At 39.7% G+C, this 26,358-nt stretch overlaps 2 protein-coding genes across 5 annotated transcripts in view; one reads left to right on the forward strand and one right to left on the reverse strand.

The window, feature by feature from the left end:
• Nucleotides 1-4,793: 4,793 nt before the first annotated feature.
• On the reverse strand, nt 4,794-6,322 carry LOC125755896 (serine/arginine repetitive matrix protein 2-like). Its single transcript, XM_049115162.1, has 2 exons — nt 5,337-6,322; nt 4,794-5,179 (listed from the first exon to the last, which is right to left on the reverse strand). Exon 1 carries the CDS (start codon nt 6,320-6,322, stop codon nt 5,579-5,581), a length of 744 nt encoding a protein of 247 aa, XP_048971119.1. The 3' UTR covers nt 4,794-5,179; nt 5,337-5,578.
• A 9-nt stretch (nt 6,323-6,331) lies between these two features.
• Nucleotides 6,332-26,358, forward strand: part of CNOT2 (CCR4-NOT transcription complex subunit 2) — a 116,276-nt gene continuing 96,249 nt past the window's right edge. For 2 of the 4 annotated variants that reach the window (XM_025476602.3, XM_035721737.2), the window contains exon 1: nt 6,386-6,469. In XM_025476602.3, coding sequence (XP_025332387.3) covers nt 6,465-6,469 — 5 coding nt within the window. In that variant the 5' untranslated portion in view covers nt 6,386-6,464. Of the gene's footprint in view, nt 6,470-26,358 lie in introns of all 4 variants that reach the window. The other 2 variants (XM_025476603.3, XM_025476607.3) reach the window with 2 other exon arrangements.

Here is a 26,358-nt window from a genome sequence, read left to right on the forward strand (position 1 = left end):
CTTTCTCTTTTAAACAGCTTTCAGTTAATTTTCCATTGCCAGAAAAAATGTATTGGCTGATTACATGTGTTTTAAATTGATTTACTATTGTATATTCATTGAATCTTGAAACTTTCTGGGGAGTTATTTTACTTTTTTAAGTGGAAGATACTTTGTAACTCATACATAGAGTTAATTGGCATTTTTATTAAAAAAAAACAACAGCTTAACCATGTATTTAAATATTTAACAGTTGATGTAGTTGAGTAAGCAAATTAAAAAGTATTTTGTTGATTCTTTTGCATGATGTGTGGGACAAAACTTCTATTGTATAAAGAGATTTGAATGGTTAAAAACTTAGGTCAGATTATTACTTTTTAAAAAAGATTTTGACAGAGAGAAAGAAAATGTACAAGCAGGGGGGAGCAGCAGGCAAAAGGGGAGAAAGAAGCAGGTTTCCTGTGAACAGGCTCTCTCCCCGGACCCTGAGCCAAAGACAGGCAGTTAAACAACTGAGCCACCCAGGCGTCCCTACATCACATTAATTTAGAGATGATTCATAGATATATATATTTTTTGATTCATAACAACTTAATTATCTTTGCAAGATGAGAATGCTGATGTTAGGTGGTAAGATGTTAGGTGGTAAGATATGATAAAACATATGCTACAAATGATTCTATTTTTTTTTCAAGATTTATTTATTTGAGGGAGAGAACCTGCTTGAGCACACAGTGGGGAGAGGCAGAGAGAGAAACCTAGGCAGACTGTGCTGAGCACGGAGCCCAATGTGGGGCTTGATCCCACAATCCTAGGACCCTGAGATCATGACCTGCATCACACCCAGGCGCCTCTTTTAATTTTTTTTCCTTCTTTGGTACTGACTAAACCTTAGGAATGGACTGATTAGCAGTGACTTATTAAAGGCCATCTATCAACATTTCTGCATTCTGCATTCTAAAACACTCCCAAACCTGCCACCTGATTCTACACAAATTTTACTAGCTTCCTTCTGCTTATCTTAGTCTGCTCCTAGTTGCTGGCCCATGCTCATTTCTGCTTCTCAGCTGGCCTGAATTGTATTGTGTTCCCCCCATACTTATGAGGTACTAATCCCCAGTACCTCAGAACGTGATTGTATTTGGAGATAGGAATTTTTAAAAGTAATCAATGTTAAATGAAGTCATAGGAGTATACCCCAATCCAGTATGACTGGTATTCTTATGAAAAGGGGAAATTTGGAAACAAACTCACATACAGGGAGAATACTATGTAAACATGAAGAGAGCCGTCGCCAAGCCAAGGACAGAGGCACTGGGAAGAAAACAAGTTTGTCTCAGACTATGATGAAATGAATTTGTTGTTTATGCCACCCAGTCTGTGGTACTTTGTATGGCAGCTGCAAATACAAACTGCCTTTGCTCACATTACTCCCCTCACTGAAAACATCCCTTCCTTTCATCCACATCTATCCAGTCATTCAACATGGAATTTAAACAGCCACTGGGTGAAATTATCCCTGACATACCAGTCCTCATTTCTGACCTAACAGAGAATTTAGTTTGTACTACAGATTTTAGCAGTTCCTAGCACAGAGAGTAGATGCAAGGATTTCAGGAATCAATCTAGGTAAAATGCTTACAATAGTGCCTGGCATGTAGTGGATCTTAAGTGTTTGGTACATCTGTTGCTGCTATTACTATGTCTTAATTAGAAGGTAAAATACACAAGATTGGTAATTATTTGTGGGGCATAGGGAAGAAGAAAGGATAAAAGATTTCAGTCTTGGCAACTGAGTATGTGGTACTATTGCCCCAAATTATCCACTTGTTTCTACAAAGAGAGAAGTAGCCTTTTAAATAGTATTATACAATATTTTTATCCTATGAAAGTTTAAAAACCATTAAAATAGAAATGATGAGATAAAGATAGTTGTAAATAAAAACAGTTCAGCAAGGCTGAATTAACGCTTTGTGCATATCATGTTAGCTCTTTGGGAGACTTACAAATTTTCACAAAATTGGAATTACAGTTGACCCTGGGAATAACACCAGTCTGAACTACATGGGTCCACTTATACAGATTTTTTTCAACAAATATAATACTGTAAATGTATTTTCCTTATGATTTCCTTAGTATTTTTTCTCTAGCTTGCTTTATTATAGTACAGTACATAATGCATGTAACATACAGAATTTATGTTAACTGACTTTATATTATCAGTAAGGCTTCTGGTCAATAGTTCCTTAATAGGAACTTCTGACCATGCACAGAAAGGAGGTTAGGTGTTCTATCCCCTGAGTTATTTGAAGGGTCAACTGTACGTTTTAAATTTTCTCTTCACACTGAATAGATCATATCAATAAAATTCCGTCCACATCATTTTTTAAAAAGTTATATTTATTAAAGTTATCTCTACATCCAATGTGGGGCTCAAACTTACCACCCAGTCATTTGGCCTCCTGACTGACCCAGCCAGGTGCTCCTCCTTCACATCATTTTTAAGGCCTGAATACTGTTCCATACTATGCACGTAGCTTAATTTATTTAACCAATATCCTCACTCTAGCAATCGAATTGTTACACATATTCTTATTTCCGTATGATACATTTCTATAAGAGGAATTGCAGGATCAAATGCTCATGCTCAAGGCTTCTGATACATATGTTAAACTGCACTCCAGAAGTGTGGAGATTTATATCCTCAGACATTTAAGAAGCCCCGTTTCTCTGAATGCTTGCGGGTATTATCAAGAAATAATCACTTGTTAAAATAACACCTGTAACCAAATTAATGTATAACATGTTATGTCACTCATAAGTTAGACTATTAAACTTTTATATTACCAAAGCTTAAGATTCTTACTTAGCATTTTATTAAAATTTATTTACTTTAGAGAGAAGAGAGCGTGTGGAGTGGGAATAGGGGCAGAGGGAGAGAAATTCAAGCAGACTCCCCACTGAGCGTGGATCCCAACATAGGGCCTGATCTCACAATCCTGAGATGAACGTGATGCCCAACCAACCAGGCTACCCAGGCGCTCCTCTTACCTACATTGGAGATGAAGACAACTACTTAGTGGGAATTTCTGCTCCAGATATGACATGGAATACTCTTCTGATTTGCCAGTGTGCCTCACCAATTAAGCTGTTTTTCGTGTAATAGCCTTATCAATTTCCCAGATAAAGGTATACATCTTCATTATCTAGGGTTGGAAGCTAGCATTTTCCAGTAGTTCAGCACTAGTTTTCCTAGCTGCTTCCTAGCTTGGATTTTACACATTCTGTGAAGGAAATCTTTCAAGACATTTAAAAAGAAAAAAAAAAAGTTGACTTAATCTTAGGTAAGAATCTACTTCACTCATTCAATGATTTATTCACTGTCTCATTCATTCAACATGACTTACCTAATGTCTACTATGTGTGGAGAATAAACCAATGAGCAAAGCAAATGTAGTCCCTGCTCTTGTGGAGCTTAAAATTTTTATTAGGATGAAAGGAACCAGATAATAATAAAGATAATGATAAGTTACAAAGGCTATTGAAAAACCGAATAAATGGGGGAAAGGAGCTACTTTAAATATGGTGGCCAGGGAAGGCCTTGTCAAGATGATTTAAGAACTGAAGAGTGAGAATGAGTTAGCCATACGGACATAAAGTCTATCCCAGCTGGAAACAAAACACCAAGGGCAAGGGTCCGGAGATGGAGTATCAGTTAAGATTTAATTCAGTTGAGAACAAGAGACCCTAAACAGTGGCTTTAGTAAGACAGAAGTTTACTTTTTCCCCCCTCACATCAAAATCTGAACATAAAGAGCATGGGGCTGGTACAACGCTGTGTAAGGGGCTTAACGGGATCACGTTTCCCCCAAATTGACAGTAAGAGTTCCAGGCTATTACATCCGTATTCTAGGGTGCAGGGATTAAGAGGAAAAAAAAAAAAAGGACTGAAGGCCTGTCCCCTACGGATGGTCTTGAAGGGGTGCCACAGGGCATACCTGCTCATCTCATTGACCAGAACTACCGCATGGCGACAGAGAGCCTGGAAAATACTCTTTATTTCCGACGGCCAAGTGTCTGTGTCTATTAGTATTAAAAAAAAAAAAAAAAAAATAGAGGGTAGCCCAGGTGGCTCAGTGGTTTAATGCCGCCTTCAGCCCAGGACGTGACCCCGGGGTCCTGGGATCGAGTCCCGCCACGGGCTCCACGCATGGAGCCTGCTTCTCCCCCTGCCTGTGTCTCTGCCTCTATGTGTCTCATGAATAAATAAATAAAATCTTTAAAAAATAAAAAAAATGGAGAAATTCTAGGGGATGACGGACAGTCCCTGCTACATACCGAAAGAGCCTGGTACATGCAGGGAGAAGGGTGGCAACTGGATAAAGCTGGACTACATGTGCTCAGAGGCATGTTCAGGCTTCTAACACACCATCTTACTGAGTGGAAGAGAACCCCGAAGAGTCAGGAAGGAGCTGTTGGGGACAGGGAGGAAAGGACATGCAGAGGCGTTGTATCTCCTTGAATTTTCCTGAAGTTAAAAAAAACGTGAGGCATGACGTGTAATGAAATGGATAATCAGGCAAAACATTTTCTCCTGGCTAGCTCAGCACCCTTTGGAGTCTAAGTCAGTTCACATATTTACTGATGTGTCCAAATACCTTGCATTCCACAAACGTAACGGTCCCCTTTCCTTTCCTTTGCATGCTTTTCCCTCTGTTGGGAGGCTGATGAATGCTCTCTGCCTGCCCTTCCATGATAGGTCTTAAATTGGAACACGGTGGTACTTTTGGGGGGAAGTAAAAAGGGACTGTATATAAGAAACACACAAGGGGAGGAGAAATTTTATTCGCTGCAGATGCCTTTGACTTTACAAGAAGTGCTTATGGTCGTGATAAGAAAACAAAACAGCAAAAAAATTCACTGTATGAAACTACACAATTCCAAAACACATGCAACGACTTAGGTTCAAAAATGCCAGACAAGGGGGATCCCTGGGTGGCTCAGCGGCTCAGCGGTTTAGCGCCTGCCTTTGGTCCAGGGCGTCATCCTGGAGTCCCAGGATCGAGTCCCACGTCTGTCGGGCTCCTGGCATGGAGCCTGCTTCTCCCTCTGCCTGTGTCACTGCTTCTCTCTCTGTGTCTCTCATGAATAAATAAATAAAATCTTTAAAAAGAGGGGGAAAAAAAAAGAAAGAAAAATGCTGGACAGGGACAAAAAAAAAAAAGGGAAATCATTTATGGATACACAAAGGAGTCAAGAAATTATTTCGAAGAACAGAAATGTGATTTCGAGCGACAATCGCTTTTCTGAAAAACAAAAAAACAAACAAAAAAAACAAACAAACCAGAGACTCCCACCTCCTGAAGTTTCTAGCGAAGCCTCGGCAAGCGCACCGCGCAGCGGGTCGCTCCGGCGTCACGTGCGGACAGTGCAGCAGCAGCGGGAGATGCTCTCCCGCCCGACGCAGCGAGCGCAAGCTCAGTGCTTTTAGAACCTGCTCCCCAGTAAACTCCCGTCCACCTAAGTTTAAAAAAAAGAAAAAAGAAAAAAAGGAAGGGTGGTGAGCAGCAAATAGCAACGGTTTCAGCCCAGGGGGGACTCACTTGTCAGGCGGGGATGGGGACCGGTGGCCGGGCCCTGCGAGTGCGCGCACAGGCCCGGGAGGCTGCGGGGATCGAGGGGGGGAGGAGAACGGGAGTGGGTGCGGGAGCGGGTACGGGAACGGGAGTCGGTGCGAAAGCGGGAGCGGGTGCGGAGCGGAAGCGGGAATGGTGCGGGAGTGGGTGCGAGAACGGGAGCGGAAGCGGGTGCAGAAGTGGGAACGGGAGCGGGTGCGGGAGTGGGAGCGGAAGCGGGTGCAGGAGCGGGTGCGGGAGTGGGAACGGGTGCGGGAACGAACGGGTGCGGAGTGGGAGTGGGAACGAACGGGTGCGGGAGTGGGAACGGGCGCCGGAGCGGGAACGGGAGCGAGTGCGGAAGCCGGAGCGGGTGCAGAAGTGGGACGGGTGCGGGAGTGGGAACGGGTGCGGGAGCGGCAGCAGGGCCGACGTGGGAGGGGCGTGGTGTCCGACACCGACACGCTCCGCGCCCCGGGGAGGGCGGGCCGACGCCACCCCCCGCCCCCGCCCCGGACCCCGCGCACCGCAGCCGGACCCCGGCCGCCCAGGCCCCGCCGGCTGTAACGGCCGCCGACAAGCTGCGCGCCTCCCGCCGGCGGACGCGGGGGGACGGGCTCGGGAGCGGCGCAGGAGGCGCCGAGGCAGCGCGGCGCCTCCCCCCACCCCTCCCGGAACGCGCGGGAAGCCGCCCACCCGCCCCCCGCATCCCTCGTCCCGCCGGCCATCGCCGCTCCCACCTTCCGCCGCCGCCGCGAGTGAAGCCGGAACGGCGGGGGTCACGGCGGGGGTCAGAGGGTAAAGGTCTTGCTCCCAGCAGCCTCCGCGGTGGATACGTCGCCATCTTGGATCCGCGGGACAAGAAAATTCATGCGGTGAGTTTTTGGCAAATTTTCGGAAGTCTGGCAGCGGGGCGCGCGGCGGGGGCGGCGGATTCGGGGCCCCCTCAAGGCTGGGGAGTGCCTCGGGGCCGGGCCGGGCGCGCCCGGGGTCCGCGGGCAGCGTCCCGGCCCGCCGCTTCCCGTTGCTTTTGTCTGGGCTCCAATCGAGAGAGGGAGAGCGGAGCGGGCGGGGAGGGGGGGTGGCGGCGGCGGCGGCGGAGGGAGGGAAGGAGGGAGGGGGGAGGGAGGGGGTGTGTGTGGGGAGGCTGGTGGACGGGACGTAAAGCGTCGCGGTGCTCGGGCGGCTGCAGCGGCGGCCCTGGACGCGGGGCCCTCCCGGCGGGAGCTGCGGCTTCCCCCGGGCTGCGCTCCTCCGGGCTCCCGCCGGCGCCGAGCAGCGTCCGCCGCCGCGCTGCTTCCTGGGGAAGGACGGGCGGCGGCGGGGCCCGGGCCGCTTCCGAGCAGGCTGCCGCCGTCTCTCCCTCCGTGCACTCCCATCACCTGCAACTTGTGCGTGTGCGTGTGCGTGTGTGTGTGTGTAATGAGACGGACGCGGGGCTGGCTGACGGGCCTCGAGGAGCCCCCTCCCCCCGGGCCCTGGGGTACCGAGGGGGCGGCTGCAGGGAGCGGCGGCAGCAGCAGCGATGGGATGGTCCCGGGGCGGCCTGTGTTGGGCCAAGTTGCTAGTCCCCGCGTTTCCACTTCCGCCGCCCCCCCGTGTCCCCCCACCTTGTGCTGTCTCGGGGCTGCCTTAAAAGTTTCACGGAGGAAACCGAGTGGGGTTCAGAGAGCCCCCCCCCCCCACACACACACACTGGTGGTTCGTGGAGGCTGCAGTCCCGCCCGTCGTCTGCACGGTTCGTTCTTAGGGAATGAGGATTCCCTCGCCGTGTTTTTGTTTTTGTTTTTGTTTTTTGATAATAATAAAAAAAAGCGCACTTGGAAGGTTTCAGAATGTGCATCCGCTGCGGCCCCGGTGGCTCCGGCGTCCCCCACCCCCCACCCCCGCCCGAGGTCTTACATACGGGTACCACCCTGTCGGGAGGAACCTAAACACCAACTTCCTTTGAATCCCTGGGAGAGGCCTTCGCCCGCCCGCCCGCCCGCATCCCCCGGGAGGGAAGGAGGGGGGGGGGGCGCGTGCAACACGTTCTGTTTCATCTTCGTGGAACTTCTGCTCCAAGACTCTGGCTTATTCCTTCCTTATAATTTGGTCTTCGGGGCCGTTTCTGATGGTTGGGAAAGGTACACACGGCTCGGAGCCCCGTAAACGTTCTCGGCCGAGTGGTAGAAAGTACCGAGTGAGAAAGGTCCGCTGCTCCCGAGGGAGGGAGGCTGCCCCTGCGTCTCGGGTTCGGAAGTGAACGCCTTCCCTGCCACGCGTGGCAGGCGGGATATTTAGAGCTCCAGAGTCGCCCGGAGTGACTTTCGGGGTCCCCCTCATGAAATAACGTAAGTGGAAACAGCATATGGGGGGGGGGTTTGGATAGAGATGTCAGAGTATCTAGGTGCGTTCAGGGTCTAAGCTGAACTGTTGGGGGGAGCCCTTCGTCTGTTGGACAGCACTTCTTCCTCAGACGTCAGCGAGCACGTGACCTTCCGCAGTTTTGTAAGATTGCCCTACCCCGGATCTAAAGGGTTAGTCGAGAATCACAGTGGACCGCAGTGGTTAAAATGTCTACATTGAAATGCTTAGAGGTCTGCCTGCGTTCAGGTATTTTCATTGAAATACTACTTAACGGGCCAAGAGCTTTTAGTAAGCTGTATGTATGTTGAACTCCTCTGTAGTTTGTTCTGAGATCGCAGTTCTTCTGTGATATTGAATCTAAAGGGAAAATAACAATGTATGTGTAAAAGAGGAAAAAAAGGAAAAAATGCTCCACTTTCTTGACTTTGTAAGATTCTCAACTAATTTTAAAAAGGTGCTTTTCTCTCTCCGTCTCCCGCCCCCCCCCCCCCCCAGGGCAGTGAATTGCAGTGACTTCTGTGCATACTTTGTAATTTAGACAGGAATTGAGAAGTTTTCACACTTTTTTGCATCCTAATTAACGTTACATCAATAAAAATGAACTGTCCTAAGCAGAACCCTTTTATTCTAGGTACACTGTATAGAGGTATCTGTAACCTAATCTGATACTCTTGGGGAAGGAGAATTGCCTGTATGCTCAACCAAGCAGTAAATACAGCCTTTAAAAAAAATTCAGTTTCTATGATACTTCCGTTTTAAAGTAAATTTATGTGGTGGAAAAATTAGGGCAAAATGCTAGAGTGTATTTATATCCCCCTCGTTTGAGAAGTACTTGATCTTGAAGATAAAATAAAACTCAGAATGATATTCCTCCCCAAGAGAACTAATTACCTATATTTTTACTTAATAACTTTGGATGTTTAATTTACTTTTTGATTTTTCAGGAGATACTTAACAGTTATAATCTGAAATATTTTTGTTCATAAGTAAATAAGTGCTTCAGATTTATATGAATAGATTTCCTTAGAGCACTTCTAACAGTTGTTTTAGTTTTTCTTTGGTAGATAATGGCATTAAAGGGTACTTCTTAAAAGCTTTTAGAGAATTTTTCACAATCTGTGGGAAGCAATAATTTTGCCCTATTTAGTGACATTTGCATCACAAGAGTTCTTGATGTTATAGAAAAGTAATGGCATGCTTCACATCTATGTATGTGAAAGTAGAGTAGACGTTAATAGACTAGGGAAAATAGGTTTGTTTTTTGCATTAAAGTCACTGATAAATAGTATTTTCAAGTTATGTTGAAAATTTTGGGATCCCTGGGTGGCGCAGCGGTTTGGCGCCTGCCTTTGGCCCAGGGCGCGATCCTGGAGACTTGGGATCGAATCCCACGTCGGGCTCCCGGTGCATGGAGCCTGCTTCTCTCTCTGCCTGTCTCTGCCTCTCTCTCTCTCTCTCTCTCTCTCTCTGTGTGTGACTATCATAAATAAATAAAAATTAAAAAAATTTTTAACTTACAAGTTTGCTCTGTTATTACATATTTAAAAGCAAACTTTCTGTGTACTTACTGGAATAGGCAGTAAGGACAACTTATGCAAATAGTGATACAGTCTTAGGAAAAGATACTACTAAATAAGATTTATTTGTTACCTAGACCTCTGGTGGATTTTGTGACACAAAGAAGCAAAAGAAACCAAGGTGTCATCAGGTAGGGTAGTTTTATGGACAGAGTTAATCGGAGTTGCGCTGTAATTTTTTTTTTTAATTTTATTTATTTATGATAGTCACACAGAGAGAGAGAGAGAGGCAGAGACACAGGCAGAGGGAGAAGCAGGCTCCATGCACCGGGAGCCTGACGTGGGACTCGATCCTGGGTCTCCAGGATCGCGCCCTGGGCCAAAGGCAGGCGCCAAACCGCTGCGCCACCCAGGGATCCCCCTGCGCTGTAATTTTTGAATATAATTGCATACAATACTGATACAAGGGATCTAGTGCTGTGATAGGAATCATTCTGGGTGATGATCCAGGTGCTCATTCTGCCTCACTAAGGATAATTTCTAACTGTGATACTTAAACAGGAGTTGCATTTCATTGTGACTTTCACTAGATATTTTGAAAGAGCTATAGAATTGACTTCTGTTATAGAAAGTCTGCCTTTGAAAAAAATAAAATGAATATTAGGGTTTTCAGTTTTTAAAATTATAATCTTTACCTTGGTTTTGTTCATTGGACCTTTCCATCTTCAATTTAAATACTATATAAATTTTTTCTTGTTGCTTTAGTTTTTCTGTTTGGCATCATTTAAGTTCTTAAAACTCCTCTCTCTGATAGGTCATGCTGATATGGCTTGTTCATTTATTTACTTTGTCTATACTTTAGGGATGACCTGGAAAAAGAATTCCTATTATGTTTTTCTAACATTTTGTTCTCTGAAATGGAGATGCACATCTCTTGGCATATCACTTGACATATCACATTATGAAGTAATGAAACGGTTTGTAGTGTTTGTTTTTTGGTAACAACTCATGGCTTATATAACATGGAAATATAAGCTATGTAGGAGAAAAAATTTCCCTTTTCTGGATACATGTTAATGTTTTGTATTTGCTTACTTGGGATCTAAGTCTGTTTAGATATAGCTAGATGTTTTGGACATATTTGCTGCTGTGAAAATTTTCCTTTTTGTGTGTGTGGTGTGTGTGTACGTGGCTCATGCATATGTTTTTGTGTGGGTGGGTGTACTTTTACTACCACTTCTCTGCTGTTTGGCAAACTTCTTATTCTTCAAAACTCTTCTGTGGTGTCACTTTTTAAATGAAACCTTTCCTGAGTCCCCAGATCCTTCTGTTGTACTGCTTTTAGTTTTCAAACTTCTTTGTGTCATGCTGCATTGTAATTTACCATCCGTCCCTACCTACCATAACCTTCAGGGGACTGTAAGTACCTTCCTACCTAAGAGTACCTAAGACTTTGTTTTTTTATGTTTACTTTATTTCTAGTACCTTTTATAGTGCGTAGTACTCAGTAGGTTATCAATAAATATGCAGTGAACTGACCTGGTGCCGGATCGTCGTTTGACTCAGTGCTTTCAGAGTGCTGTTTCCCAGTCCATAGACCTGAACAACAGACTGGAAAAGGGGATGGGAAGAAGGGCACCCCGTATTCTTTTGCTTCCTTGGATTTTTTTCGTACAGCTTTGCATCTTAATTACCTACGGGAAGGTAGGTAACCAGCTTCTTAGAGAAGTGTATGTAGAGTAAGTGTAGGAAAGGGAAGGGTGTTAGTAATAAAGTGCCTCCGGCGGAGTGTTTAAGTCCATTTTTTGCTGTATTTTGTATGGCTAAGGTTACTGGTTGAAGGAGTTATTTTGTACAGTCCCAGATTTACGGTGGTTAATTTTACGATTTTTTGACGTTATGACCGTGCAAAAGCGATACTCCTTCTGTAGACACTGTATTTCAAATTTTTATTTTTTTCCTTGGCTAGCAGTTATGTTATTACACTACTCTGTCGTGATACTGGGCAGAGGCAGCCACTCACAGCTCCCAGTCAGCCCTGCTATTACAAGGGTAAACAACCAGTACTCCTAAAACCATTCTGTCCCCCCATATAACCGTCCTGTTTTTCACTTTCAGTAAAACAATAATAAATTACACAAGGTTTTCTATAGTTTATTGTGAAAGAGGCTTTGTAGCGTTTTGTCCATCTGTAGACTAATTTAAGTGTTCTGAGCACATTTACCTTTGGCTAGGCTAAGCTGTTACCTTCAGTAGGTTGGGTATATTAAATGATTTTCAGCATAACGATGTTTTCAAATTACTGTGTGCTTATCAGGATGTAACCCTCATCATAAGTTGAGGAAGATCTGTATTTTTATTTATACAGTAATATATGTTTGCCATTGCTTAACCATGAGCTCCTAGTAGATTTGCACTTTTGAAGTTAGATTGTTATTTTTTTTTCATCTTTTTATTCCTAATGGTTGAGTGCCTAGGAGTTCTCTAGTTCAAATATCCATTCTCCATATGAGAATTAGGTAAATTAGGTAGTGTATGTTAATTAGGTAGTGTATGTTAATTGGTAACCTAAAACCTAAAAAACTTTGAAACCGATTTTTTTTTTTTTGTAAGCATGGTGGCTAATTCTAACAAATTGGTGACCTAACCATAGTCTTTATTGGTCTATTTAATTTTCCAACATTCTGCAGCAGAAGTATTAATATGTTTGATTTTTGGCACTGCCTAGGCCATTCTGGGAATTTTTAGGTTATAAATGATATATATATATGTGTGTGTGTATATATATACATACACACACACACACATACACACACACCCTATTTTATCTTTTTAAAACCTGAAAAATTCCAATTCTGAGAAACATGGGCCCTTTAAGGGTTTGAATAAGAGATTGTACACCAGTTTTTTTGTGTCCATTTTCGAGAGGTAGAAATCAGAGTAAATGACATTACTAATTGCATTTAGTGGAGATGCTAACATTTAACTTAAGATTTTAGAAATCTTATTTTTATGTTAAATTTACCAGAGACTTTTTAATGATTGAAAACTAAAGAAACAGGGTGTTTTTTTTTAAAAGATTATGATCCAGTCTTCAGGACACCAATCCTTTCTCTGCTTTTACTGAATTGAAATGTCTCTTTTTATATGAAAGTAGATGAGAGTCACTCTTAGTAATTTTTTACTCAGCTAAGGAATGATAAAATAAGCATGGGAAAAAAATTATGTGTCCTGGAAATCTAGGTAACAATGAGTAGACTTGCTGCTTTTTAAACATATTGATATGCTATTTTTCCCCCCATTTATATATTTGGATGTTGAAACATAACTCCATTTTGTATCAGCATCTTGACAAAATGTAATGATTGATTATGTAATACAGTGTGTTTGGGAGAGGAACATTTGGTTTTGTGTCATATTTGGCAGGAATGTGTTTTTGTGTTCCTTTTTACATTGTAAATTATGCTTATCCTTCATACAGATTTTGTATTTTCTGTTTGTAAAAGAGTTTTTCAGAGAGATATCATAACAATAGTCAATAATTAATGCTATTCAAAGGACCTGATTCCTTTTGGCTTAATTTCACTACTTAATATTTTAGAAAATGGTTTGCAGCTTGCAGAGTACTTTCATATATGTTACCTCAATTTTTAGTTAATTTAAAATCTTTGCATCCAACATGGAGTTTGAACTTGCAGACCTCTCAAGATCAAGAGTTGTGTGCTCTTTCAATTGAGCCAGCCAGGTGCTCCTTTTATCTCAATTTTACATGGTTGTCATTTTGATGGTTACTTTTTAAATAAGCTTATGTTTTAACATTAATGTAGAGATGGAACAGTCAAGCTGTTCTGATTATTATTAAAGTTAGTAATTGGGAATCATAAAGACCATTTTATTCTTAGACTGGACTCAGCATCTGATATATTTCTCAATTTAATGCTATGATAATGCTAACTCTGTCCTGATTTACCAGATTAAGTAGGTTTAAGTGGAAAGTTTTTGTTTTTAACTTGTCATCTTGCAGATTCAGGATGATTAATATTGACAGTTGAAAGGGAAGTAGCAGGAAATTTTTTGTTTCAAGCTTGACTTTGGCAAAATACAACAGTTCACATTTTTAAATATTGCAAACATATTTATCAAGAAATGCCAGAACTTTAAATAATATTGTTATAATAAGAATAGGTACTAATGTTATATCACATTGTTATTTTGCAAGGACATCATGTGCTGAGCACATATGCCTTAAGCTTCGCCTTGATTTGCTAGTGCACAAAATAGTGCTTTAGCAGCATAGTTTTTATAATTTGAGTAAGCATGTCTGGCCTTAGATTAGAAAAAAAAAAGTAGAGCTATAACCTTTCTAATCTATGCCCACTTATGAGAAATTGTGACTGTATTTGTAGACCTGTCCAACCAACCTTTGAGGTCCATGGCAAAACTATTTACCTGGCAGCAGAGAGCAGTTCCAAAGTGTTAAATTTGATGTAAAACGTATTTTTGTATTCTGTATGTATGTATCAGATCCTAAAAAAGATGTGTATGTATAAAACAGTCGTAGTCCGGTGCTTCGGAGAATCTGACCTCCCCCTGCTCTTGAGCATAGTTTGAAAACCAGTGGACTTGATCTCTCACTTCCACCCTAAAATTCTGTGGTTTTAGGAAGTCCAGACGTTTTCATCTCTTTCCAGATACAGAATTCATAGAATCAGCCCCCCCCCCCCCCAAGGGACTTTATTTACTTATTTATTCATCAGACACACACAGAGAGAGAGGTAGAGACCCTGCGGGTAACTCGATGACACTGGCACCCCGGGATTATGGCCTGAGCCAAAGGCAGATGCTCAATCACTGAGCCACCCAGGCGTCCCAGAATTTGTTTTTGCATAACATCTGTGTAGAAATTGTTGTAAGTTTAAATTTCAGGCTCAAGTGATTCAATGTTAGCATTATAAATATTTTCACATAAATTCTTTAATGATTTGAGTGTTTATTCTCTTCTAGACTTTGCTGCAGCGCTGGGTATATAAGACGGTGAACAAAACAAGTCTCTAACTTAATGGAGTTAACTTCTGAGAGAGGGAGACAGAAAATAAACAAGTAAACCATTTCAGATAGTAATTGTGATGAAGAATAAAGAGGGATAAGGGTATAACAACTGATTAGAGGTGAAAGAAGGAAAGCATTTTATTTACTTAAAGATTTTATTTAAAAAAATAATAAAGATTTTATTTAGGGACACCTGGATGGCTCAGGCGTTGAGTGTCTTCTGGCTGTGGCTTAGGGCATGATCCTGGAGTTCCGGGATCAAGTCCCGCATTGGGCTCCCTGCATGGAGCCTGCTTCTCCCTTTGCCTGTGTCTCTGCCTCTCTCTCTGTGTCTCTCGTGAATAAATAAGTAAAATCTCCAAAAAAAAATTAAAAATATATTTATTTGAGAGAGAAAGAGCACGAGCAGAGGGAGAAGCAGGCTCCCCCTGAGCAGGGATCCCGATGCAGGACTTCGAGAGGACCTGAGCCATCCAGGTGCCTCAGAAGGACAGCATTTTAAGTAGGGTGATGAAGGAAGGCCTTTCTCTAAAGGTAGCTTCTGAGCAGAAGCTGAAAAAAAAGGAAGCCATGCAAAAATCTGGGTAAATGATTCCCCAGACTTTAGAAAGAACAAAGGACCCTGAGATGGGGTCAAGTTTTGCACATTTGGTGATAACAAATTTTATAAACAGCTACTTAGTGCTTTCAGCATAAATAGGAGTAAATTCTAGAGGGCAAAAGATGATTAAGACAATTCTTGTCTTTCAACTGTTGAAAATATTGTGTGGACCCAATAATTTGTAATAACTTATAGAAAGTTATGGGGGAGGAATTATTTTTTTACTAAGAGGCCATGCTAATATTTTCTGGATCAGATGGAATTGGGAGTCTTTCTGTATTAGTGGAAAATTCTAAAGGAGAGCAAATTTTAGATTTTCTTTGTATTAGCATACAATAACCAATTGCTTTAAGAGTTTTCGGCTTTGCAAAGCTGTACATAGTAGATTTTTCTTAGAAATTAATTAGTAATGATTTTCGTGTCTACTCTCATTTCCTCGTACGGCTCCGTACGCTGTTGTGCACTGTCATGGGTGCGACTGCATCATGCTTGAAGTTCACTTACTGTCTGCATGCTGTGGATACATGTTAGAGTAGAGCAGCCTTAGTTTGAAGGAGTTAATGAGTTTTGGAGGAGAAGGTCCTCGAATTGGGTTCTGAAGGGTGATTTGGTGTTCACTCGGTGGGGAGGGTGCACGGTCAGCATTGCAAATGAGCGTGGGGGATATATAGGACTTGGAAAATGGCAAAGTAATCTGCTATAGAATGGAGTTCGAGGACCTAATGAGAAATTGGTTGAAAGAATGAACTTGCCTTAGTATGGGACACTTTTTTACATGATGAGTAATTAACCACTTTTTTAGCAATGCTAGTGATAATCAGATTTGTGCTTGGGGGGAGGGTTAGATTCCACAGTCAAATTATAATTAAAATTATGACCTTGATGATGTGAAATTCTTGAAGGAATATATTTTCTTCTTTATAAAAATTGAGTATTCTTATTCATACTGGCAGGATTTTTATTTATTAAGAATTATATGACTGATGGGATGCCTGGGTGGCACAGTGGTTGAGCACATCCGCCTGCGGCCCAAGGTATGATCCTGGAGTTCCCGGCTCGAGTCCCACGTGGGGCTCCCTGCAGGGAGCCTGCTTCTCCCTCTGCCTGTGTCTCTGCTTCTCTCTGTGTCTCTCATGAATAAATAAATAAAATCTTAAAAAAAAAAGATAGGACTGAAACTCTTAAGTTTCTTTCTTCCAGAAAACTTGTTAGGCATAGAAGTCAATACCAGTAGTTAGAAGTTTTACATTAAGAGGATGAGTCTCGTTACATACATTTAGGGCAGTAAATATTGTTACTGACATAATTTGCAGGGATGAGATTTAACATTACTTGGATAAATTAACCCCCAAAATCTGAGTTAGTGGTAGAATCATTTATGGTAAATGATACCTATACAGGTGTCCCCTGCTTTTCAAAAAAAGTAGTTCATATTATGTCCCTTTGCTTTTATGAAATACCTACATTAGTGCCTGTTTTCCCTAACTGAAAGAAGAGGATTTTTGCTTTATGAGAAAAGGTGGAAAATGAAAGTACCATTTAGTGTTTTATTGTGAGTCTCTCAGCATGTGTTCTGAGCAGTAAGAGGGGCCTTGGCACGCTCCTTCCCCGAGAGCTATACTCAGCATCTCAGCATCAAGCTGCCGTAGCTTTGAACTGCGTCTGTGGGCAACTGCTTTATCTTAATTTATTTTGTGCATTTGTTAGCAAGAAGTGTCCTAAGCAAAGCCTAAGAAAAATGGGGGGGGGGGGTGCTCTGGGAATGCTAAAAAATTTTTCCAAATTATTGGTATTCTCTTTACTGAAAGGTCTCATAGGAGTGCTTTACTTTTGAATGGTGGAGAAATCTGTATTAATGTTATTACTACAAGGCCTATTTTACAATGCTTAGATATATGTGTATGTGTATGTTATTCAAAATACTACATGTAACAGCTACTCATTTTAAGGTTGTTAGCATTATTTGTTAATTCCAAAATGCAAAAAAAAAAAACAAAAACACAACAAAGCCCACCCTCAAATGAATGTTTTTAAATAGAATTGATTCTCTAGGAAAGCAATTTGAGCAAATTAGTACTTTGATAGTATGCATTATATACCGATTTTCATAGCAGAAGTTAATGAATTTACCATTACGTCCTGGAGCTGCCCAAGTTACCTAATTGTCTGTCTAGTTAATTTTTGGCTGAATGAGATGGAAGTGATAATAACTCCTATTGAAGAGAGTTAAATTGTGCCATAGTTCTACATGATGTCCTTGAAGTCTCTGGTACTACTAGCCAGTCTGAAAGGGGGTGACCATTGTACCACTTTTAATTAGCATTCTGACTTATTCTCCCTGAACTTTAGTTTTCTCATTTGAAAAAATGTGAATAAATAGACTTGATGTAAGGAATAAAAGCTCCTCCTGGGGTTTTGTTTTGTTTTTGTAGTGGGATTGCTACTTAAAGATCAGATTCTGAAGCGGAGGAGAATTAGCCACAGTTTTTCAGAGTGCTTTATGCTCTCTTTTTGTGTCAAGTTTGTAAATGTAAACAAGGAGAATGCAATTTTGTTCTTAAGTGCCTACACATGTTTTTTTCTACCAGGAATTTTGTTTAGATGACATTGTGTTAAGTGTTTTGTGTAGTATTTTGAGTAACATAAATACTTCTTAACATCACTGTATCTGAAGGTCTTACCATGGTGTATAGCATAAAATAGGCATTTAGTAATTCCTTTGATAAATGGGTAAATCTTTTTTTTTTTTTTTCCAAGGTTTTATATATTTATTCATGAGAGATGCAGAGGGAGGCAGGGACATAGGCAGAGGGAGAAGCAGACTCCTTGCAGGGAGCCCAGTGTGGGACTCAATCCTGTTACTCTGGGATCAAGCAGACGCCCAACCACTGAGCCACCCTGGCGTCCCGATAAATGGGTAAATCTGATGGAGAGAACCTTAGTTTAGGACTCGTACTTGTGTCTGCCACTTACAATATGAGTTATGTCGAGTTATCTATAGCAAGTTTCCTTTTTTTTCCTTCAGTTTCCATAGCCTTAAAATGAATAAAATATCTTCTTAGAATCATGTAAAACATCAGACAATAAATTTATGCAGAGTAAATATTCCAGAATACTGGAGGAAATTTAGAGGGAATAATTAACATAGAAGTTACAATTTATTTTTTGAAAGTCGAGAAAGTCAGGTCATTTATTTACCTTTGGGTATATGCTCATCTTTGACCTAGAGATAATAATTGTTTTGGAAAGATTACCACATTTGGATTCAGAAAGTGGGTTTGTAGTCTAGGTTCCATGAATTTATAAGCTATGTGCTTGGGCAAATCAATTGGTATTGAAGAGCCTCAGCTTTTTAGTGATTTATATCTTTTAATGTTTCTGATAAGAATTGAGATAATGAAAGCAAAAACATTTGGTTAAATGTGAAAGTGTTACGGTAATGATTCCTGATTATTAATGGCTGTAATGCAACTAGCAGCTTTAAGTTGTGTGACTCATTCATGAATTTTATTTTTACCTTGTGGTACTGCTGTGTCCATGTAGTTTTCCCTTTATTTTCATATAATAAAGTATCTGGCTTATTTGACTTTTGGGAGGAGGGAGAGAGTGGAGTGTGTTCATCACAGTAGGGCAGTTAACACTTGGCTGTTTTTGCAGGCTGAAGTCCTGATTCTTTCTACAAATGTATATGGTAGGAAGTCCACCTTGATCTTCATTTTCTCTTCATTAAGGATGAAAGGTGGCGAATGTTCTTTGGGTTATTCCTATTGTTTGTAACTCTATTTGTGTGCTTTCTCTTTATTATGGTTAGTCAAACATTTTTGTTAACATTATGCCTGTTTTCCTTACAAGTGAAATTCATTTGTAATTTACAATTAGAGCATTGAGAGTGTCAGCCTGGTAGTTTGAAACTATTGTATGTTCTTTGTTTATGTAAGGTGTAGGAATACTTTTACTGTTTTTTTCCTCCCTTAAATCTGTAAGATCTCTTGGGTACTGAGTCCTTTGAAGCATTAAATACCATATAAGGAAAGCAGTACTAAGTAGTTGCAGTAGCAGAGTAAGGAAAGTGAATCACAGACTAATGAAATTTGGAAAATGATTGTTGTTCATTGAAGGGAAACTGTCACCCTTATAAGATTGGAATTGACTAGGAGTAGCTAGAGAATTCATTTTTTCAGAATAGTCTAAATTCTAAGTTGTATGGTTAAAGGGCTTTTATTTATTTTTCATTTTTATTTTTCATTAAAAAAAAAAAAAGATTTCTTTATTTACTCATGAGAGACACACAGAGAGAGGCAGAGACACAGGCTCCCTGGGACCACGACCCGAGCTGAAGGCAGACGCTCAACCACTGAGCCACCCAGGCATCCCTATTTTTTTATTTTTTAAAGATTTTATTCACTTATTCATGGGAGGCAGAGAGAGAGGCGGAGACAGGAGAAGCAGGCTCCATGCAAAGACCTGGATATGGGCCTGGATCTGGCACTCTGGGATCTCGCTGTGAGCTGAAGGCAGACGCTCAACTGCTGAGCCACCCAGGCGTCCCCAGGGCTTTTATTTTTAATTATATATGCCAGCCTTGGGCAAATAGTATGCTGAAATTTTAAGACATGGCTTAGAACAAAAAAAGTTAAATTCTTTTGATTTCTAAAATTACTCAATGTATTGAGAAGTTGAACTTTTTTAAACAAGACTTTTGTAACTGAAATGATTTCTTTATAACTTACCTATTTTATAAGTTTGGATTCTTGAATATAGATACATGTTAGTATACTGAGGAAATAATACTAGTATTTGCTAGCTTTAAATTTTTAGGTGAAGCAAATATGAGGTCATGCTTAGGAACCTATGGTAAAAAGTAATAATACCAAATACTTACTATAGAAAACTGGAAAATAAAGATGAGAAGAAGAAAATAAAAATTACTTGGCAGTCTTGCACAGTAGGGAACTCTTAACCCGGGCAAATGTTATAGTGTGTGTGTGTGTGTGTGCGCGTGCGCATGTGTGTATGTAAAACACTATGGTCTCTTGTATGTCTCCTTGATTACTAAAGCAACACAGGGTAATGTGGAAAATGCTGGAAAGTGTAAAAAGAAAGGGAGAACATCCAGAGACAGCAACTGTTCCCATTTTTGTAATAGAGAAATTGGACCATACTTACTGATTGGCAACCTGTATCTTTAAAAACTAATACACTTAGATCATAAGCATTTTCCAGTGTCATTCAGTATTTATCCAAAACATTCCTAATGGCCAGAGTATAACTGACTTAATTCCTTATTATTGAACATCTAATTTTATTTTGATTTTTTAATTTTTACAAATAGCACTGTTGTTAACATTTCTGTACCTGAATTCTTGTTTGCACATTTGAATATTTCTTTAGAAAATGTTTCTGGGGCACCTGGGTGACTGAGTTGGTTAAGTGTCAGACTTTTGAGCTCACCTCAGGTCTTGATCTGAAGGTCATGAGTTCAAGCCCTGCTTTGGGCTTAATGCCCAGTGTGGCATGTACTTTAAAAAAAAAAAGCTAAGTGTAATTGAAAATATTGGAGGTAGCTCCAATGCTTATTAAGTAATTGCTATGTTTTTAACCAAATTTTCAGCCTTCAGTGTCTTCTGTAAGTAGGTGTAATATTGATACTTCCTAAGTTTGTTAGGAGTGAGTCAGTCTGTATATAGCAGTCAGCACAGCCTACCGCATTCCCCACTGCCCTTTCATAAGTATGCTCCTTTTCCGGTAGCATTTATCATATAGACATTTTAACAATTTTGTGTCTCATTCTACCGCTAGATCAAGAAAAAGGATTCTGTCAGCTTTGTTCACTAATGTGTATTTGAAACCTTATACAGAGCCTGACAAATAATTGTTGAATGTCTGAAATGTTATTTTCCAAAGCTTTTAATGTCTCCGTTTTTTCCTACAGCAGGGCTGTGCCAAATTACATTCCCACCAGCCTTGTATGAATTGTCTTTTCCACTTTATTATTAATGACACAGTATGGTGTTATATATATATGTATATTTATATTTATATATAAATTGAACATTTATACATATATATAAACGTGTGTGTGTGTGTGTGTGTATATATATATATAGTCCTAAAATTTGAAGGTATAAATTTAGAATTCTAAAACTTTGTATTTTTTTTCAAAGAGTGGATCTTTTTATTGTAGAATTTGTTTAACATATTTTCTGTTCATACTTTCATTCTCAACGCTAAGAATAAAAATAAGAGTAAAAAAATGTGTTCTAATCTTGCCTCTGGTCCTCTCTCAAGCATCATTTTATATATCCTAGGTGAAAAGCAAATCCTATATCACACAAATATGAAGTGAGGTGAACGTATAGAGGTTCTATACCAAAATTGACTACAAAAGTAGTTTAAATTGGATAAACTCATAATGCAAAAGTTTAAGAGGATTTTTGCCCAATTTAATCTGCCATAACAGTAAAAATGTAGCTAAGATGTTATGCTAAACGCAAAAATAAAGTTGTATTTTTACTGTCTTCTTAAGTTTATGTTGTTTGGAGGACTTCAATTGATATCCTATATGCATTTGAAAAGAACAAGTGGTTTGGTAGTGGGGGTTAGGCAAAGTAACATTTAAGTACTCTGATAGTTTCTGTATGTTACTCATTTATTCTCTTGGCAAATATTTGACTCCCATTGTGTGCCGGGCACTGTTCTGAGAGAGTATACAGTGTGCAAAATAAAAAATAAGATGGGCATGACAGATGGTAGTAGGGGTATGGAGAAAAAGAGACCAGGGGAGTATGCAATATGTATGGGATGCAGATTTAAACTGACTTGGTCATGGAAGTCCTTCCTAGAAGGTGATTGAGTGAGCCTTTGGTGAAGAAGCAGTCCTCCGCATATCCAGGAGAAAAAGGTTCCAGGAAGGGACAACAACCAAGAGCAAATGCCTTGAGAACGGATGTCTTAGGATTTGTTGTCTTATGATTGAAAAATTACAAGGAAGTCTTTGTAGCTGGAGTGCAATGGAAAAAGGGGAGAATGAATGGTAGGCAGGTGCAGAAAAGGTAGGGGGCTAGAGGCAAGTCAGGAAAGGTTTGGTAAGCCATCAAAAGGACTTTGGCCTTAACTCTGAGTAAAATGTTCTCATATATACTCTGCACAATTGTTACACCACTGGTTGAATTCTTTCCATTTACAGTTAATAAACAGAGGTGCTGTAGAGAGCTTGTAGTTAACTTCTTCAAAGTCATAATAGCTAATGAGTGGCAGAACTAAGATATGAACTTAGGTCTTTGGCTTCGGAGTTTATGGCTGTTTCATTACATTGTCATTCTTGCCCTGGCATACTCGTAGAGGTTTTCACTTTTTTCCCCTCTTAAGCCAGGATTTATAATGTGGACCCAGGGTGGATGTTTGTGTGACTGGGGGGAGAAAAGGCTCACAATTCCCTTAGTGCAAAATATATTCAGATGCTTTCTATTATAGTATAAAACCTGTTTTTAAATATGCTAGTTTTAATACACTGTATTGGTTTCATGTCCAGCTGTTGGAGCCCATAGTTTGAAAATCACTGCACAGTTTTCTTACAATTCCAGAAGTTCCAAATTTATCCATGGCTCTGAATTATGATGAGTGGATGCTTTGTTTACTTACGAAAAAGCTTTATATCTATAGAGCTATAGCTCTTTGATTGGGAAGCAAGATGTAATGCAATCAGTAGATTATATATATGTATAATATTTGAAAATTCACGTATGATTTAAATTTTTCTTACAGAAAAACTGCAACTTAGGAAACTTTAGATAGCTGAATTAGTCTTGTGGCAAGAAGACAGGACAATTAAGAACAAAATGCTGGGGCACTGGGTGGCTCAGCGGTTGACCCTGGGGTCCTGGGATCAAGTCCCACGTCGGGCTCCCCGCAGGGAACCTGCTTCTCCCCTTGCCTGTGTCTTTGCCTCTCTCTCTGTCTCTCATGAATAAATAAGTAAAATCTTTAAAAAAAATGCTAGTGCTGCTATTATTACCACTGATGTCTGCCAAACATTTATTATATTAAGTTTTTTTTTGAGCAATTTAATATGCTACTTAAATATTTTAGGAAGTTTTAAAAAATACATATATCTCCTATTACAGTTGTTTTTCTTAGGGCAGGACCCATGTTCAGTTTGACATCTATAGGAATGAGTACCGTTTAAGTGCTTTATTACCATTCTTATTTTTAAGTCGACTTTATTAAGGAAACTTACATATAACATAAGGCACCCATTTAAGTGTCCCTTATAACAGTGAGTTTTGACAAATTCATACACCCGTGTAACCATTACCACAATCCAAGTAAAAATGTTCTCATCTAATCCAAAGTTTTCTGTTTAGGCAGTCCTCATTTGTGGCCACAGGCAACCATCAATTTGTAATTTGTTTTCTGTCACGATACATTAGGGTTTTTTTTTTTCTTCTTTTTTTTTTTTTTTTTTTAGAGGTTCGAACAATTGGAATTATATGCATTCTTTGTGTCTGACATCTTTTGCTCATTGTGACATTTTTAATTCATCAGTGTTGTTTTATGTATCAATCATTTATTTCTTTTGGTTAGTATTTTGTTGTGCTATTCTAAAAGGTGCCAAAAACATGTTTGTTGGATGAATGCATATTTCACACAGTTATATCCCTCCCTCCATACTTTTGCTGCATTTCTATCATGATGCTAAAACCTCTTCTAGATTGTGCAAATATACATGCTGCTATATTTAAATATGTGTATATGTTATGAAAAGGGATGATTTAATAGTGAAAAATATTTAAGGTTTAAAGCTAAATGACCTTGGTGTGAATCCTTGTATTGCCACCCATATGTTACAGGCAAGTTATGTAGCTTTTCTGAAGCTTAATTTCCTCTTTTCTAAGTGGAAGGTAATTATCATTGTTGAAGTATTATTCTAAGTAAAGCAGATGTATTGCACAGTGGTGTTCAGTGTCTACTCTTTATCTACTAAGAAAATTGTGCCTACCCATTGAGTTGCAGTTTTATATTTTTTATTAGGATTCATTAGTGGTTTGAAGAAACACATTTATGCTTATTAGAAGTTTCATCTAGTGAAATGGATTACTTTTAGGTCTTGATTAGTTTACTTTTTAGGTCATAACAGTTTTGCAGGTTTCTGCTAATTAAAATTATAATTAAAGATAATTTGTAAATGTTTTTTATAGATTGAAAGGTTTAGTGAAATAAAAGATAAACAGCAGTAATACTCTTCATTATTGGCAGATGACTATTTCAAATATAAAAATGCTAATGGGGAGAAAACAGCCAGGAAACTAACATTTATTTGAGTCAGGTTCTGTAGTAGTAGTTGTTTTCTACATATCATTCATTCATTTAGTAGATTTTGATTTAATGCCTACTCTAGGTATCTAGGACATGCCTCAGTATTTGTGGGCTTTTGAAATTCATGCTTTATTTTAGTCCTGCAGGCTATTGCTTGTTTTTTTTTTTTTTTTTAAGATTTTATTTATTCATTCATGAGAGACACACAGAGATAGGCAGAGACGGGCAGAGGGAGAAGCAGGCTCCCTGTGGGGAGCTCAATGTGGGATTTGATCCCAGGACCCCAGGATCAGAACCGGAGACAAAGGCAGACGCTCAACCAACCGTTGAGCCACCCAGGTGCCCCTATTGGTTGGTATTTAAGTACTATATAAATGTATATTTGTTGAATGCAGTAATATTTTTATTTGGCCTTGGAGCAGAAGAGAATATGTTTTTTAGATTACTTAAATAAAAACTTAAATTAGAGTAGGGTCACTAAATTTTGAAAGGTATCTTTTGGTAGTTTTCTCCACTACAAAAATTTATTGTTTGCTAATATATTTTTTTTTAATTTTATGGGTTAAGTCTAATTGATTTATTGTCCTGCTGATAACTGGCTAAACCAAACATGCTGTAGCAACAGCATGTTCAGTAGGAAAAATTATTAGATGAAAATAGAAGACAGGATTACACAGTCTGAGAACGTATAATGTAGAAGAAAAAGAAGATAGAACTTAGTAGAAAAATTTCAAAGGGGATATTAAAATGAGATTGTAAGTGATAATGTGGGTTAGATAATAAATTGTGCTTTTGAAGGTCTAAAAATGTTAAGATCCTTAAACACTAGTATTCAGTTTTTAGGCATTCAAATAGACAGGAAACACTTTCATTTAGGCTTGTGATTCTTAATCTTGAGTGCTTTAGAACCCACAGGGTCATTGAAGATAGGGGCGCATTTGTTACTTTTTAGTATTTCAGAAATGCAAACCTAAGTAAAAATTTTAATTTACTTTGAGACTGAACAGGCTAATTAAAATTACTGTCCTTGGCTTTTCATAAAAAATATTTCAATTAATGGTAACTGCAGTCATCTTCTATAGATTAGAATGCCTTGTTGGTAGTTACATGTGTTTAATAAAGATAAAAAAGCCGTTTTATCTAATAAAATCATAAATAGGGGGAAATATTTTTGAGTCCTTGTTGAACATGGGAGCCATTTATATATAAATATAAAACAAATTATCAGTTCATCTTTCCACTGACATATCAGTTGAAATCTCAGAAAGGTCATGCCTCATTACTTTTATCTGGTACTATACCTTTTTCCATTCTTCACTGTAGTGTCGTATTACCCTCTGTCTGGCTTAGCATTTACCACTATCAGAAATCATTTTGTGTTAATTATTTCCTAGCTAGATGAAAATTCCATGAGAGCTGGTACTTTGCCTGCCTTAGTTTTTACTTAGTATCTTGTCTAGTATCCACCTAGAGCAGTGATTAAATTCCCTGTTACATTCCCCCCCACAAGGTATGAGGGATCTAATTTTTCCACTTCTCTCTTAAAATTGTTATTGTGTTTTTGTGAATATAGCCACGTTCTAGTGAGTTTGATCTCACTAGTTTTAATTTGGATTTCCCTAATGATTAATGAGCATGTTTCTCATTAAAAAAAAAAAAATCCTATTGGGATTTTGATTGGCATTGTATTAATCAACAAATTTGGGGAGAGTTGATCTCTTAGTTGGGGTTTTCTAATTCTTGGACATGGTGTATATATCTCCCCATTTATTTAGTTTTTTATTTTACTTGTCAGTGTTCTTGTTTTTAGTATACAGATCCAGCACAAATTTTACAGAATTATAAATAGGGTATCTCATGTTTATACTTAAATACCATATTTTAGAGGAATTATTTGGAGCTGTACTAGCTGTTACTAGAATATAGAAGTAGA

This window comes from Canis lupus, chromosome 10 (genome assembly GCF_003254725.2).
Source record: "Canis lupus dingo isolate Sandy chromosome 10, ASM325472v2, whole genome shotgun sequence".
In the NCBI taxonomy this organism is placed as follows: domain Eukaryota; kingdom Metazoa; phylum Chordata; class Mammalia; order Carnivora; family Canidae; genus Canis; species Canis lupus.